At 36.8% G+C, this 15340-nt stretch overlaps 2 protein-coding genes across 2 annotated transcripts in view; one reads left to right on the forward strand and one right to left on the reverse strand.

Annotated features, from left to right (window-relative positions):
• Positions 1-15340, forward strand: part of LOC307169581 (uncharacterized protein) — a gene marked incomplete at its 3' end in the record, with an annotated part of 99209 nt that overhangs the window by 40420 nt on the left and 43449 nt on the right. The window lies entirely within an intron of this gene.
• The window catches only part of LOC307169338 (CXADR-like membrane protein), a 40282-nt gene continuing 33777 nt past the window's right edge, over positions 8836-15340 (reverse strand). Inside the window, exons 4-5 of the mRNA XM_079889934.1 lie at positions 9592-9909; positions 8836-9439 (exon numbers count right to left, since the gene is read on the reverse strand). Coding sequence (XP_079746060.1) covers positions 9354-9439; positions 9592-9909 — 404 coding nt within the window. The 3' untranslated portion in view covers positions 8836-9353. The remainder of the gene's footprint in view (positions 9440-9591; positions 9910-15340) is intronic.

Consider the following 15340-nt stretch of genomic DNA (forward strand, 5'->3'; position numbering starts at 1 on the left):
ATGCGCAAAAATGAAAGAGCTCTGGAATGTTTAGTCGCGCTTCTGTGTAGTTCTGAAGGCGTTGCCCCTGGCAACCGATAGCGTCTCCTTCCATCATGGCCGACAGGCTCAGACCCCGCCCAAATCAACCCAAGTCGGCACGTGACTCCTCACTCTCAATAGTTGCCGCAGTACATAGTTGTCATTTTCCTTCTGTAAATATTTTTCTAGATGTTGTCCATGTTTTATTTCTCAATGAAATGCAAGCAAACAACCAAATAAAGGATTTCAAGAAAAAAAAAGGTATTCACTTCCTCCCTGTCACATGAGGCTGTCAACTTCCTACCCCTATTTCCAGGAAGCATGGCGAAGGCAAACCCTCCCAAAGAAAGGTCATTTTCATGTTACTAATAAGTATTTTTTGTTGACATATATATATCTACATAATCATGAAGGTCTCTAGAATCAGCCAAACAAAACAAATCTTAAAAGAGATATATAGTTTTTTGTATACTTAGTCAAAAGTCCAAGCGGCAACTATAGTTGCCGGTGGGCAAATGCCTTGTAAGTACATATATCATGGGAAAATGGGGTATACTGTGTTAATAGGTTAATAAATCAAGTTTATTGGTCTTGTTTAGTGCATAAACATAACTTAACCCTTTAAATGACATCTCTATATAGATATATTTTTTTCTTCATTCTATTTATTTGTATTTATTTATTTTCATTTACCTTTTTGATACACAATGCCCGGTTATGGCTGCACTTTGTTCTGTACTATGTTCCACAACTTTAACCCTTGTGCGCTGTTCATTTGCGGTTTACAGTCAGGCTATTTGGGGTCTGAGAGACCCCAGGCAACAAAATGTTATTTTGTAACAATATATATATTTTAAACAAATGTAATTTTACTCAGTTTATTAATGTTTTTACTCTACATTTGGACATTTTTACTCCACAAAATGTTCAAAAAAGAAAAAGAAAAATTAATACAAAATGTGCCTTATAAAATACCCACATTTCTAACTTTCATTCATGGGGATAACATGGATAATTTTACATGGTTTAGTGTAAGATTTTTGGCCAAATCTTGGAAAATGCAGTTTTAAAAGTAAAAAAATAAAAAAATCACTTTAACCAGTAGATGGCTGCAGAGCTCTAAAAGTACTAAAAGTTTCATACTAAAAGACATCTTTTCACAAGTTTTTTCCGGTTAGATTCATATCTACATATAATGAAATCACAATTATAACAATAAAAGTTACTTTTTGTCAAAGTTTGGCAGTTTTTGTACTGAAAAAAATCAGTTTTTCAATAATGTTCCATTATGATTAGAATCAAACCTGATCAGGATGTTACAAAGAGAAAAGTTGGAGTTTTTAGAGTTTATCATTTATTTCAAACATCTGTTTTTCATATAATTCTACAAATTTAAAGTGTGCCACTTCATTTCTGTCTGTGTGTTCTGTGTTGTTTCTGATTTTGAGGATGAATTTTGTCCATTGATCCAAATTCATTTGATTCTAATCATAATATAACACTACTGAAAAACAGATTTTTTTTCAGTACAAAAAGTGCCTAAACTTTGACAAAAAGTAACTTTTATTATTATAATTGTGATTTCATTATATGTAGATATGAGTACAACTGGAAAAACTTGTGAAAAGATGTCTTTCAGTTAGTCAAAAAGCAAATAGCAAATAGTGGTGCTCTGCAGCCATCTACTGGTTAAAGTGATAAATTGTTACTTTTAGAACTGCATTTTCCAAAAGATGGGCAAAAATCTTTTAAAAACACTTAACCATGTCAAATTATCCATGTTATCCCCATGAATGAAAGTCAGAAATGTGGGTCAAAAAGACCCTGAACAGCGCACAATGGTTAAGGCAAATGGATTTGTTGTTTGTTGTGTTTTCATATTCAAGAGATTATAAGCTAGATGCAGTTTTTTTGGGGTCTGCATCAAATGTTCTTCGACTTTTATACATAATAAATTTGTTTATGAATAAAGATTGATCTGTTGAAAGCAGTTATTTTGAGATAAATGCCAAATGTTCTCCTCCTATTCATATTTTACATTGAAGGGGTGCATACAACATATTTGCCCACCGGCAACTATAGTTGCCGCACATTCAAATATGATTTTCAAGAAAGAAAAAAAAAACCTGGGGAAAATAAATGCAGAACATGTTCACATAGGACACTATTAACAGGATTATATGCATGAAACCATTCAGAAAAATTTGGGCACAAATGGGTTAAGTGACATGTGCTCAATATTGTATTGAGATGATGTTCTAACCTGTGTAGTAGTAGTAGCCTACTGATAAATAGTAATAAGTAATATTGATGAATAAGTAATTATTTAGATAAATGTGATGCTTTCCTAGTTTCTCTCTACATACATGCAAAATAGTTAATTTCACAACATTTTAAATCACATGATTTTAAACCTAAATGTGATGGATTTAATGTGTGTATACAGAACATTTAAAAATAAAGCCATTTTATTTTATTCAGGTCATATTTGCTGTTGAGTGGAAGCAAAAATGAGTCAAGTAGCCTAATTGTCTCTGTAATTTTAATCATAGAGGTAACTATATTAGGCCTACAATACAGTACGGTATGTAAACAACTTAAAATACCAGTACACATTCAAGGGAAAATGCAAAAATAATAACAGCATCAAGAAACTTAATCTTGTCAGAAAAAAAGTGCTTAATGATATTTTGCCTGGTAAGAGTTCCTTCTTTAATGGCTATACTACTTTTTCCACAGTGATCTGTACATTAGGTTCCTCTTGCCAACCATCCCTTAAAATACGGAATCGTCACGTATTTACAAGTAAGATGATGCATCCCGTATCAAATCAATAAGGGACGGGATTTGTCCCGTATTTTTCATTAGGCCCACACATAGTTGAATAAAAACAAGGATTTTGCAGTATGGATAATACTAATAGCAAATATAAAGAAATTAATTTCACAATAAGTAGAGTAAACTGAATTTAAGTTTAATATACAAACTGATCACAGCAGTCAGATCACGCAGTGCTACAGGTTGCAGCGAGGACCTCTTGACCAAAGGGACAAATTTCAACATTACACAGGTGCACAGAATTTCCGGTCAATCACATACAAATAACATTAAAGCGCATACAAAATATAGAATCATTTGAATAAGTTACAAACATTTACACAAATATTTTACCAATAACCCAACCCATACTTCATTTAATCAACAGCATACATTAAGACTCCAAAGTGGTCCTTTACACAATTATTATTATTATTATTATTTTTTTTTTTTATCAACCATTACCCTTGACTCCACATCATTTCATTCTAGGCAAAAAAGTTATAATTTTAAAACAACAAACAAACATATGAAAAATTACTGAATAAATACAATGAGCATAGAATAAAACATTGTCACAAAATTGTGTCAATGTCGGCTTATAGAATGTTGTCAACATTACCTTTATACTTTAAACTAGTTTTGTCCTGTAAATTATTAATACATTATGCAGAGACTTACAATCTCTGTGTGATTTTTCACAGAACACTGAAATGCTTGAGCACACTGGAAAAAGGCTGAAAAATAGTAATCAGGTCCTGATATCTTTTCCAGTCATTTCCAAAATCACTTCCCAAGTGAAATGGAATTTAAAGTCCCCGTGAAGCGGAAGTTGCAAACGACTTTTCTCCAGTGTTGTGACGTATTTCCCAGTGAAACGGAATATTGAACAGAGGGCAGGGTTTTACTCTAGCGCTCCTCCTCTCTCCATCTCTGCTCATAGCAGACTAACGGTTTGAGGGGAGTGGTTAACCGTTTCCCAACCCAAGCCGTCAAACCTACATCATCAGAGAAGGAACGCCATTCCAGACCGGAAGTAACTTTTCAGACTTTGATTAAAGATTACGACGGCAAACAATTGTTTTTCTGTGTATTAACTTGCACGGATTAATTTTTCACCACAAGACTAGTAATATGCGCTAACAAAGTAAATAGGGTCAATTTTGATTTCATTTGGACTTTAACCGGATCATATGATGAAGATTAGGGCTAGTTGTAACACTTTTTTACTGTACACTGTTAAAAAAAGTTCCGTTAAAAAACGGAAAAAGTGCTGGTAATTAATTACCAGCACTTTTTCCGTTATTGTACGGGCACTTCCGTAAACCTTAAAACGGATATTTCCGTAGATTTACCTGAGTTTTTCTGTACCATTGACGGACACTTCCGTCAAACCTAAAATGGAAAATTCCGTATTTTCCGTAAATTACCAGGACATTTTCCGTTAAATTACAGACAGTTCCTTCACCTCTAAAACGGAAAATTCTATATATTAACAGTACATTTTCCGTACTATTCACGGATAATCCTTATACAGAAATTTGTATTTTTATAGAATTTTATGGCATATCTTTTGGTAGCAAATAATTCAAGAACAATATATACAAATTGAACGTGGTTTATTTTTGTAAACATTTTCATGTAAACATTATTAAATGCATTCAATGGGTAAATATACATATATATATATATATATATATATACATATATATATATATATTTTACATCAATTAAACAATGTGCAAAGCACCATTAAAAAGTGCTTGTGTTGTGGAATACATTTTTAGACAAACAAACAAGGGAAAAAACATCAGCAGGTACGTGCACAATATTGGTGTTGCACCAAATAGCTCACAAAATTCTTTTTAAAAAAATCATAAACTGTGAAAGATTCAAAACATTTTCAAAAGCAAAACAATACAAATGCAGAAACAAACAAACAAAACCAAATGGAATACAAAGACAGGGCTGCTGCTTTTTACATTAAAAATAGCTTTAGACTTACAGTTAATAGTAGAGGGAAATGTTACAGTGTTGATGCCATTTTTCTGTAAGAGAACACAATATTCCTTAAAGGGTTAGTTCACCCAAAAATGTAAATTCTATCAGTAATTACTCACCCTCATGTTGTTCCAACCCCGTAAGACTTTAGTTCATCTTCGTAACACAAATTAAGATATTTTTTATTAAATCTGAGAACTGTCTCACTCCTCCATAGGCTTCTAAGATATTGAAACTTGCCAGCATACAAAGTTAGTAAAGACAATGTTTAAAATAGTCCAAGTGACTACAGTGGCTAAATCATAAGTTTATCTAGCGACGAGAATACTTTTTGTGCACCAAAAAATAAAATAATGACTTTATTCAACTATTCATGTTCTTCATGTGGGCCTCTGAGAGTTCACGTAGTGTAACAGCGCAGCGCTTCTGGATTGTACATCAGCACGTAGACTCACTATTGGCCAGCATCACACGCATGACCAACGTCGGCCAATAGTGAGTCTACGTTCTGACGTACAACCCAGAAGCGCTGCGCTGTTTACACTACGTGAACTCTCAGAGGCCCACATGAAGAACATGAATAGTTGAATAAAGTCGTTATTTTAGGGGTTTTTTTGTGCAGAAAAAGTATTCTCATGTTACTTTAATGATGTCTTTACTACCTTTCTGGAGCTTGAAAGTGGTAGTTGCTTAAGCTGTCAACAGAAGAAGAGAAAGCTCTCAGATTTCATTAAAAAGATCTTCATTTTTGTTCTGAAGATGAACAGAAGTCTTGCAGGAGTAATTAATGACATTATTTTAATTTTGGGGTGAACAACTTGCGTGAAAAACTTTCCTCCTTCGGTTCGTTCAGTTAAAGGAGAACTCCGGTCAATTTTAACATTGAGCTCATTTTTTTGTACATTTGGAGTGCTGTCAGTACAGAGAACAACGACAGAAATCGGTGTTGCCTACACCGAGTTATTCTATTTTTAAAATTTGCACCCTGTTGACTTCAATGGGGCAAGTACTAAACCTGCTTTTAGCCTCTTAACATCCTTGATGTGTCATTACAAGTGCACAGAAAATGTGAGTGATTCCTTCTGAGTGAACACGAGTGAATCTGACTGCAGTAGATGTGAAAGATATGTATAAAAATGATGTTATTTAAGCCAGCGCAAATACCTCGATAGTCGATTGTCGAGTTCACGCTCATAGGTTTAGTTACCTATGATCACGCGCGTGAACTCGGCAATCGACTACTTTGGACTTCAACCGAAAAACAGGATGTAAACAGGTATTTGCGCTGGCTTAAATAACATCATTTTTATACATATCTTTCACATCTACTGCAGTCAGATTCACTCGTGTTCACTCAGAAGGAATCACTCACATTTTCTGTGCACTTCTAATGACACATCAAGGATGTTAAGAGCCTAAAAGCAGGTTTAGTACTTGCCCCATTGAAGTCAACAGGGTGCAAATTTTAAAAATAGAATAACTCGGTGTAGGCAACACCGATTTTTGTCGTTGTTCTCTGTATTGACAGCACTCCAAATGTACAAAAAATGAGCTCAATGTTAAAATTGACCGGAGTTCTCCTTTAAAGGTCCATTTTGAGATTTGACAAAAGCTTAAACTTTACATGGATTTTCGAAGTTGTTCATACAGGAACTTCAGAAGTCTTTGAGGAATGTGTGGACGTTTGGTTTCCTTCATCTCAGCGTTTTCGATCTTCGTTCAGGATTTCTGCACAGGAAATGGATATATGAAGAAAAAAATTGATATGTTTTTAGCTACACAAGAAATTAAACGAAGTAAACTGAACTACAAAGTATAATGCAGACCAGGTTGAGGTTGAAAAACAATTGTACAGTGTTTTACGTTCGTTAAATTATCAACTGCCATCCCTAATTCTTTCAAATTCAAACACTGTATAAAACGCTAAGACTTCTGTTTCCAGTGGACTCCAATTGCATGTTATGTTAGCTTGTCTGCTCAACTATACCTTATAATATGTTTCATTATTTTCAACTACATAAACAGTAACACAACAGCATGCTAGAGATAAATAATTAAATTAAAAATGTGTTGCTTACCTTTATATGAACTCCAGGATAAGTGCCATGTAGCTCACTGCCTCAGTGGGGTAGGAGATGTGGTCAATAACTTCTTGAATGACAGCAATCTTGAATGCCCATCATCTTAAACAAATAAGTTATTACAAAATGAAAAACATCACACAATCACTTCAGAAAACCGCTCCAAAAATAGTTTAAATATTCCCTATACAATTTTTTTTTCTACTGACCATATAAGCATACAAATCTTTGAAGGGGGTGTTCAGCAACCAACTTTTTCTATAAAAATTTAAATTTAGACTTTAAATTTAAATGTGTTTTGCCAATATTGAACACTCATAATGATTAATAAAAAAATGCTAATAAAACAAAATACAAACCCATAAGGATGGTGGTGGTGCTTGGGATGCACAGTACAGCAGTAAAGTCCTGTCAATAGATGAGAAAAAAACAGAAACACTATGAAACAAAGTAACAAACTAATGAGGAGGGAGCTGGTAAAGAATGACTAACGTGACAGGCAGAAGTATAAATGATAGCAGTCATGTTAAATGTAAATTAATATTTCAAGGTTATTATTTGGTCTTTAAAGTCAAGCATGTCGTCTAAAACAAAATCAAGACAATAAAAAGTCTAACGTAAACATAACTTTAAGTTACCTCATTTGGCAGAAAAGGTGGAGGTGCTTTCCTTGATCCAGCTGAACTGCATCTTCACATACAGTCTCTCTTCACGTTGTACTGTATCATCATGCAACAACAGAAACACAAACAAACTAATGACTAACGTTACAGGCAGAAGTAGGTAATAATAGCAGTTATATACACATATTATATGACTTTAAACCCAAAATAATGACATTGAAAGATTAATTTACACTTAACACAACTGCTATTATAGGTGATAATAGCAGTCGTGTTAAGTGTAAATTAATCTTTCAATGTCATTATTTGGGGTTTAAAGTCATATAATATGTGTCCGTGTGTCGTCTAAAACAAGACAACAAAAAGTCTAACGTAGCCTAAACATAACATTAACGTTAACTTACCTCATCTGGCAGAAAATGTGGTTTGTTTTCCTTGATCCAGCTGTAACGTTACTGCATCTTCACGTATCATGATGTATCTTCAAGTTCATGCCTTTTAAATCAACTAACGTTAAGTCTTGAATGGCTTTTCCTTTTCTTGACGTTTCCTCTGGTAACGTTAGCTTTTGTATGAAGGCATTCAACTGCTTCAAAAACATAAGTTAACTTACTGCACGTCTTTATCATAACTGGTTAACGGATGCGCGCCGCACGAAAAAAACCGCAGCACCGACAAATAAAAGTCAATAAACCAATTACAACGAGGACACTATAACATACAATAAGGGAACTTCCACGAGTGTGAACTAAATCTTTCAATGTGTGACGATATGCATAAAATGATAAACGCGACGGCTCCGACATTCATTTGCCTAACAAGCCAGATTTCAACTAAATAACATTACGTAAACAGCTTATTTGACATATAGTTAAATATAATTTTCGGTTTTTACCACAGAAGTATCAGAATGGCTTCCACACATCCGAAATCCGACTTTATAAAGAAACTTTGGCTGCTATCATCTGCGTGTGTAATGGCGCTTTGCATCTCAAACTTTTCGCGCCGATCAGGTTATGGTTCCCACAATGCAACTCGTAATTCAAAATACGGGTAAAAGACCTGTAAAAGACAAATACGGAAAATTCCTTCAAAATAATATGGTACATTGCACCGTTTTTTTACGGATTTTTTTTACAGTGTAGTTAATACTAACATTTCTGCTAATTAAGAACCTTTTCATCATAAAGGGTTCTTTAAAGTTGAGTCAAGAACACTATAAGGTTTTACATTGAACCACATTGAACATCGTTCTAAGAATGAAACATCCTTTAACAATTGACAAAAAAAAATAAGAACAGTCTGCTTTATTTATACAGCACTTTATATAATACAGATATTTCTAAGCAGCTTTACAATGATAACAGGAAAATTATACCTTTTATAGAGCCTGAAGTAGGGGAGAGCGGGGCACTCCTCCTGCTTATATATGTATATAAAAAGCATCTTCAACAACTTATCTGTATTTCACTTGCAGTGAAATGTAAACAACTATGAAACAAATTAAAAACACACACCAAAAAAACATAAAAGCATAAACAAATATTTTGGCCAAAAGTAAAACGGCATTGTCTGCAGCAAGTCTATCTTCATGGCAAGTTAGTCAAAAGTAAACAGTAAACAATGAGTGTAAAATTAATAAAATAAACAATAACATAACTGAAGTGTTACTGAAGGCTGCAGTTTCATCAAGATGGTAACTTAACGTCTTCAGCTGTTTCTCAGAAGATGAAGCGATCTCAGCAGGTTGTTTTGAGGTTGTTGAAGAAGAACAAACACATTGCTATACTGTAGTTCCTTCTGTCAGTGCTTACATAAAGAGCAGAATGGAAACAGACAGAAAAGGCACTGCAAGTAAAATCTTCTCAGATCTCGATTGAGCTCCTTGGTTTATTTCTGGTGGACACAAAGACAAATGCATTAGATTCAGTAAAAACAGATGAAAACATTTCATTGTGTTTTAAAAGAGGTCTCAAAACGATCTCATTCTCAATTAAAATCATCTTAACATTATTAGCTTAAATGAATCAAACTTCTTTTTCACAAACCTAGTTTCACACTTTTAATTAGTAATTCATTCCTGATGTAGCATTTGTAGATTCCCGTATCACTGCGTTGAAGATTGTAGAGTTTGAGTGAGAAGTTTCCATTCAGATATTCCTGAGGGAAGGTTTCAGTTCTGTTCTTGAACACTGAATCCGGTTCTTCCACAGAGACTTTACCCTTAATAGTGTCAAACACTTTCAGGGTCTTATTGTGTCTCCAAGTGACTGTTATGTCTTCAGTTGTAAGTGGACGTTTTCTAGCAAAACAAGGTAAAACAGCAGAACCTCCAATATCACCCACAACTGGGTTCTGGAATGGCACTGAAAACAAGAGAAAAATAATAATAAAAACTGTTTTTCTTGCATGAAACAGGAATTTGCTTTATGAATGGCTGTTGAAAGAATGACATCTTTACACTAGAGTTTACTCTGATTTTAATAGAGATATCAATCCAGTTCCAAACATCAAATAAATTGAATACACCTCTGCTGGTGGACAACAAAAGAAATGTCCAAACTATTTCATTGCTTAATATTTAAAAAAAGTTTGTCCACCAAATGAATATCCTATGGTGAAACATGCTACCCTGGAAATCTAGAGTCCTTGCAAGAGCACAAGTTGAATTTGCTCAGCGAGTTACTCTGGTGTCGAGCAATGGAGCTCATTAAATATGCCCCTCGATCTGAGCTGCACCAATCACATCAGGTTATCTGATATAGGCGGGCCAGAGGCGAGCTAAACAGATGACGACAGCGCTGTGACGTCGAAGTCATTAGTAAACATTGCAAGATGGCTATGGAGGAACACCAGTTGTTTGAAACAGCTTTGGCTTCGCTACAATGAACGAGTTAGACTTGGCTTTTTCTCTAAAAGAGGAACAGAAGATGCCGCTCGAATCCTTCCTTTGCAAGAAAAGAGTTTTTGCTGTTTTGCCGACCGGATACGGTAAGAGTATAATCTACCAGTTAGCTCCGCTGGTAGCGTATGGGGCTTGTTGTGATTGGTCGTAGTGTTATCCAATTGCGTGCAGTGAGATTTTCAAATGCATGCTTGGTGCTGCCCCTCGAGCTGGCCGACTTTCATTAGTCGACGCCAGACCATTAATCTTTCAGATTTAGGTCTGGATTTCCAGGCTAGAAACATGCAGGAAAACAAAACAAAAAACAAAATAAAACAAGAAATTACATCATAGAGAAGAGCCCTGCAAAATTATCGGCTATTTTGACTTTAATAGCAAGACAAGTTAGTTCAGCTTGTAAAATGTTGTGGTGTGTGACGTTTCGAAAACCCAATTACTCATTCATGACGTGTAAAAAATCATTTTAACTTGAAAACATATCAAGCCTTTTAAAAAATATATAGTTGTATACACTGTTATATTTACTTGATTGTTAAACTTCATTGCTTTTTGGGCAGTAGTATAAATGTTTTGGAAAACCAACATGAATAGAAAAATACATGTTTAAGAGCTTGGCACTTCAAAAAAAAAGAAGAAGAATAAGAAAAGACATTCTACTGACTATAAGTAACTTTGCATCTACATGTCAACTCTAAAGGCCCGTTCACACCAAGGATGATAGTGATAAAGATAACGATAAAGATATAGGTCTAAAAATTGTTCTCCATATTAAAGAATAGCAGAGTTCACACCACAACTATAACGATAAAGATATGAGGAACGATATCGTTGGGATCACAAACATTTTTATTCATAAAAATAAATCATGAGAACATGAACTTCATTCACTGCATTTGCTGCTCTGGACCCTTTTCATTGTTCCCAGCTAGCTAGCAAGAGTTTTCGTGCTGAAAAATTACATATTACAAGTACATTAAATATTTGTACTTGGATCAAAGCTAATGGACAGGATCAGATAAATCAGAGCTTAGATTCTCTGCCCGAGCCCGAATTTGAAATTCGGGGCCGGGCCCTTGATCGAGCACTTGTGTTACAAAATGCAACACGTCATGTCATGCTCAGTGTCTCCTCCACTCGTACGCATCACACCGGGCCTGGGATAATAAACTTTTAAAAATATTTATTTTGTTTAAAAAAAATTCTATATTATTCTAAAACCTTGTTGAATTAAATTAGAGTTGTAGCCTACTAGGCCTACTCCTCCTAGGCCATCCAAAGTTCTTTCTTGTTCATTTTCTGTGTTCATCATTGGTCACGTTTTTTTTTGTTTTTTTTTACGTTTCTTCATTCGGATCCATTTGCGATCCATTTCATTCTGAATAAACAAACAAGTCAGTTTACATGATTTGTCCTTGTTGCATTATTCATTAAGATAATAATTAATAAATGCACGCACAATTATCCGTGAACTTGATAAATGTTGCAGATATGTTTTACTATGCACAAACAAATGCCATTCAACTTATGTGTGCAAAATTCAGAAGTAAATAAATGTGCAGAACTTTGTACAGAGATTCTGTAGGCTTACTATAGCCTATGTGTTGTAGCCATTAGCCTAAATAAGCTCATTGATTTTCATATTTGTTAAAATATTATCATGTTATTTTTTTTCTATGTTGATTTATGAAAAGTGAACAGCACGAGTAAGATAGGATGTGCAGTATATCGGGAGACTTGGAGTGGGTTAGACATGATTTTGACCATTTCATTAAGTTTTATTTTGTAGAAAACTTTTCTTTAAAGTGAATTTCGTTTTGTATAAATTGTATCTTAATTTTAATAATTTTTTCATCAACGAATTGCATGTATTTAATAAATAAGAAGCAAATATAGCAGGCTATAATCATGGAGGCACCGGCACGCCTTGCACTGCACTTTAACTTGAGCGCATCTCATCATAAATTAACTGAAACTAAGTGTATGCCTCACAGAGAATATTAAGAAATATATCTAAAGAAAGCTTGAAATGTCTTTAAACGAAACAATTCAAAACGAAAAGAAATAGGCAACTCTCTGATGTAATCCATGCATTTCTCCATATAGGCGCGTTCACTACGATGGCGATCGTCAACTTCATCTTTGCTTCATCTCAACTTACCTGGTGCCACCCCTGGTTATAACGGCCCACGTATTAAAAAATGGTCGGGTTTAAATCGGGCTCGGGCTCATAATTACAGTTAATGTGTCGGGCCGGGCTTGGACACAACGTGCACGGACTTGATTTTGAAGATAAATTAGCCACAATGTCATCTATTGTCAGAAGGCTAGCGCTGACAGTGGGTGGTCCATTTCGGATTTTATTGTTCTATCGCACTGACAGTTCACATTACAGCGCTTTACTTAGTTGAATAGGCTAGGCTACTTCTATAGGCTATATCAGCCTCTGCTGAACCACAGAAAGGTAAACCAACACAGTAGAAACAGTTTTACTGCTGCTGTTAAAGTAATAACGTTATCTGTGTTAGTCAATTCGCCTCATTCGGGCTTCGCGTCTACCGCGCCGCGCGAAACGCCTTCGCGCCGCAGGACCTCTAGACGCGCGTAAACGCGTCTTTACATTGACTTAACATTGAAATCACTCGCGCCAGACACTCAAAAGTGAGTGAGTAGGCCTAATCAAAAAACCTTTGCTTTAGCCTCAATTGAGTGAAACAGCGTATTTGTAACTTCGGCCATTCTCAGTGGTGTGACTGGGACACTTGCTTGTCATAGAAACAGATAATCAGATTTTGATGTTTTTATTCCCGCTTCAGTAATGTGCTGAATATGCGGCGTAAAAAAAGACCTGCAACCGTCTCGCAAGTGTTGATAGCTATTACTCGTGAGGTGTAACCAATCAATATGATACTTTGCACGTGACGTCACAAGCACTGGCTGGCGGGCAAGAATGTCGTTCTCCAGCAACGAAACCCAGTAAACTAATCAAGGATCTTGCCAGGACGTCGCCAGTTTTACTATACAAAAGTGGTGTTTTGAGGTGTAAACGATATGCGATGCCAGATAGTTGTTGTGCGATTGGTTGCACTAACCGCAGATGAGACAACCTTCACAGTATACACGTCTGTATAGTGATGATTCCATCACTCCATCAAAGGTAATTTCAACATTTGTTTGAATACAATGGGTGTATGGTCATGTAATTAATCGTGTCTTTAAGTTACCCTGTAGTTTCGTCAATCAACACCACCAGCTGGTTAGGCGAGTCAGCTGTTTGTGTTATAAGTCTAAGCTAGGCTAACTGTACGTTCACAACGCCGCCGGCGAGAGCGGCAAAATTCATTGAAAATGAATGACTTCCGGGCACTTTGACGCTCTCGCCGGTGGCGGTGTGAACACACAGTAACAGCTGTCGTCTTTTGCTAACAACAACAAAAGTGTGTGATAGGTTGTTGTGAAGTTTGTGATATCTATGGTTTTCAATGAGAACGTCTCGGTTACATATGGTAACCCTCGTTCCCTGAGGGAGGGAACGGAGACGTACGTCGTGGTGAACGACGAATAGGAATCTCGCTAGAGAGGCCAATCTACTTCGAGTGAACTAAAACAAGCCAATGCACATTGGCGTGCAATCATTTGCATCAGCTGTGCAGCCTCGCAGCGCGGGTATTTAACGAGCAGCTGGTGTGATTGCACTTCAGTTTTTTGCTGAGGAGCCAAGCCTGAAAAGCTGGTTGCCCCGGCGGGTAGCGGCAGATGTGGCGACGGGACGTACGTCTCCGTTCCCTCCCTCAGGGAACGAGGGTTACCATATGTAACCGAGACGTTCCCTATCGTTCGGTCACTACGACGTACGTCGTGGTGAACGACGAATAGGAATCCCTACCAAAGTGCCACAGCTGCTGCACCCCATCCAGCGCCCTGGGCAAGCCTCTACACCTTCTTGCCTGGAAGGACGATAGGAGAGGGCTTACCCCAAGAGTATCCACACTGTTGTTCCATGATAACCCCTACAGTGAGATATTGGATAACACTGGAAAAGCGTGCCCGAACTGAGGGAGAGGAACGCTGCGGGAACCACATTCTTAAGAAGAGTTATGTGGGAAAACACATATGGACTAACCCAAGGGTTGTACTGCATATGAATAATGGGTGACTTAGCCCAAGGGAAAGACACGGGCTTCCGTTAGGAGCAGCCGTGGAAGATATACACATATGGGATCCCTGTAGGGTCACACATATGGGACCCAGCCTAGATCCGGTTCTCAGGGATTCAGCAGATAAAGGCCTGGCACCGGACGCTCCGCCACATCCGGGCCGAGGGTGTTTGGAGGACTCGACAGGTTTTGACTCTGGAGCAATAAGGGTGCACAGTAGGGTGCAGCAAGCCGACAGAGCCGGTACTCTCAGTGCTTCTACCCGTTTAGGGTGAGAACACGGGAGGACACGGGCTCTACACGTAGGCTATAGTATCTAGCGAACGTGTTAGGTGTCGCCCAGCCCGCAGCTCTACAGATATCTGTTAGCGAGGAGCCACGTGCCAGCGCCCAGGAGGATGCAACGCCTCTCGTGGAGTGTGCATGCAACCTGAGCGGGCAGGGCACGCCTTGAGCTTCGTAAGCCAAGGCGATGGCATCCACTATCCAGTGGGCCATCCTCTGCTTGGCGACAGCCTTTCCCTTCTGCTGGCCTCCGTAACAGACAAAGAGCTAGGGCTGTCAAACGATTAATCGCGATTAATCGCATCCAAAATAAAAGTTTGTTTTTACATAATATATGTGTGTGTACGGTGTATAATTATTTTCTATATATAAATACACACACATGCATGTATATATTTAAGAAATATTTGCATGTATATACTGTGTATATATACTTATATTATATATAATTTA

Source organism: Squalius cephalus (assembly GCF_949319135.1).
Source record: "Squalius cephalus genome assembly, chromosome: 13".
Classification (NCBI taxonomy): Eukaryota; Metazoa; Chordata; class Actinopteri; order Cypriniformes; family Leuciscidae; genus Squalius; species Squalius cephalus.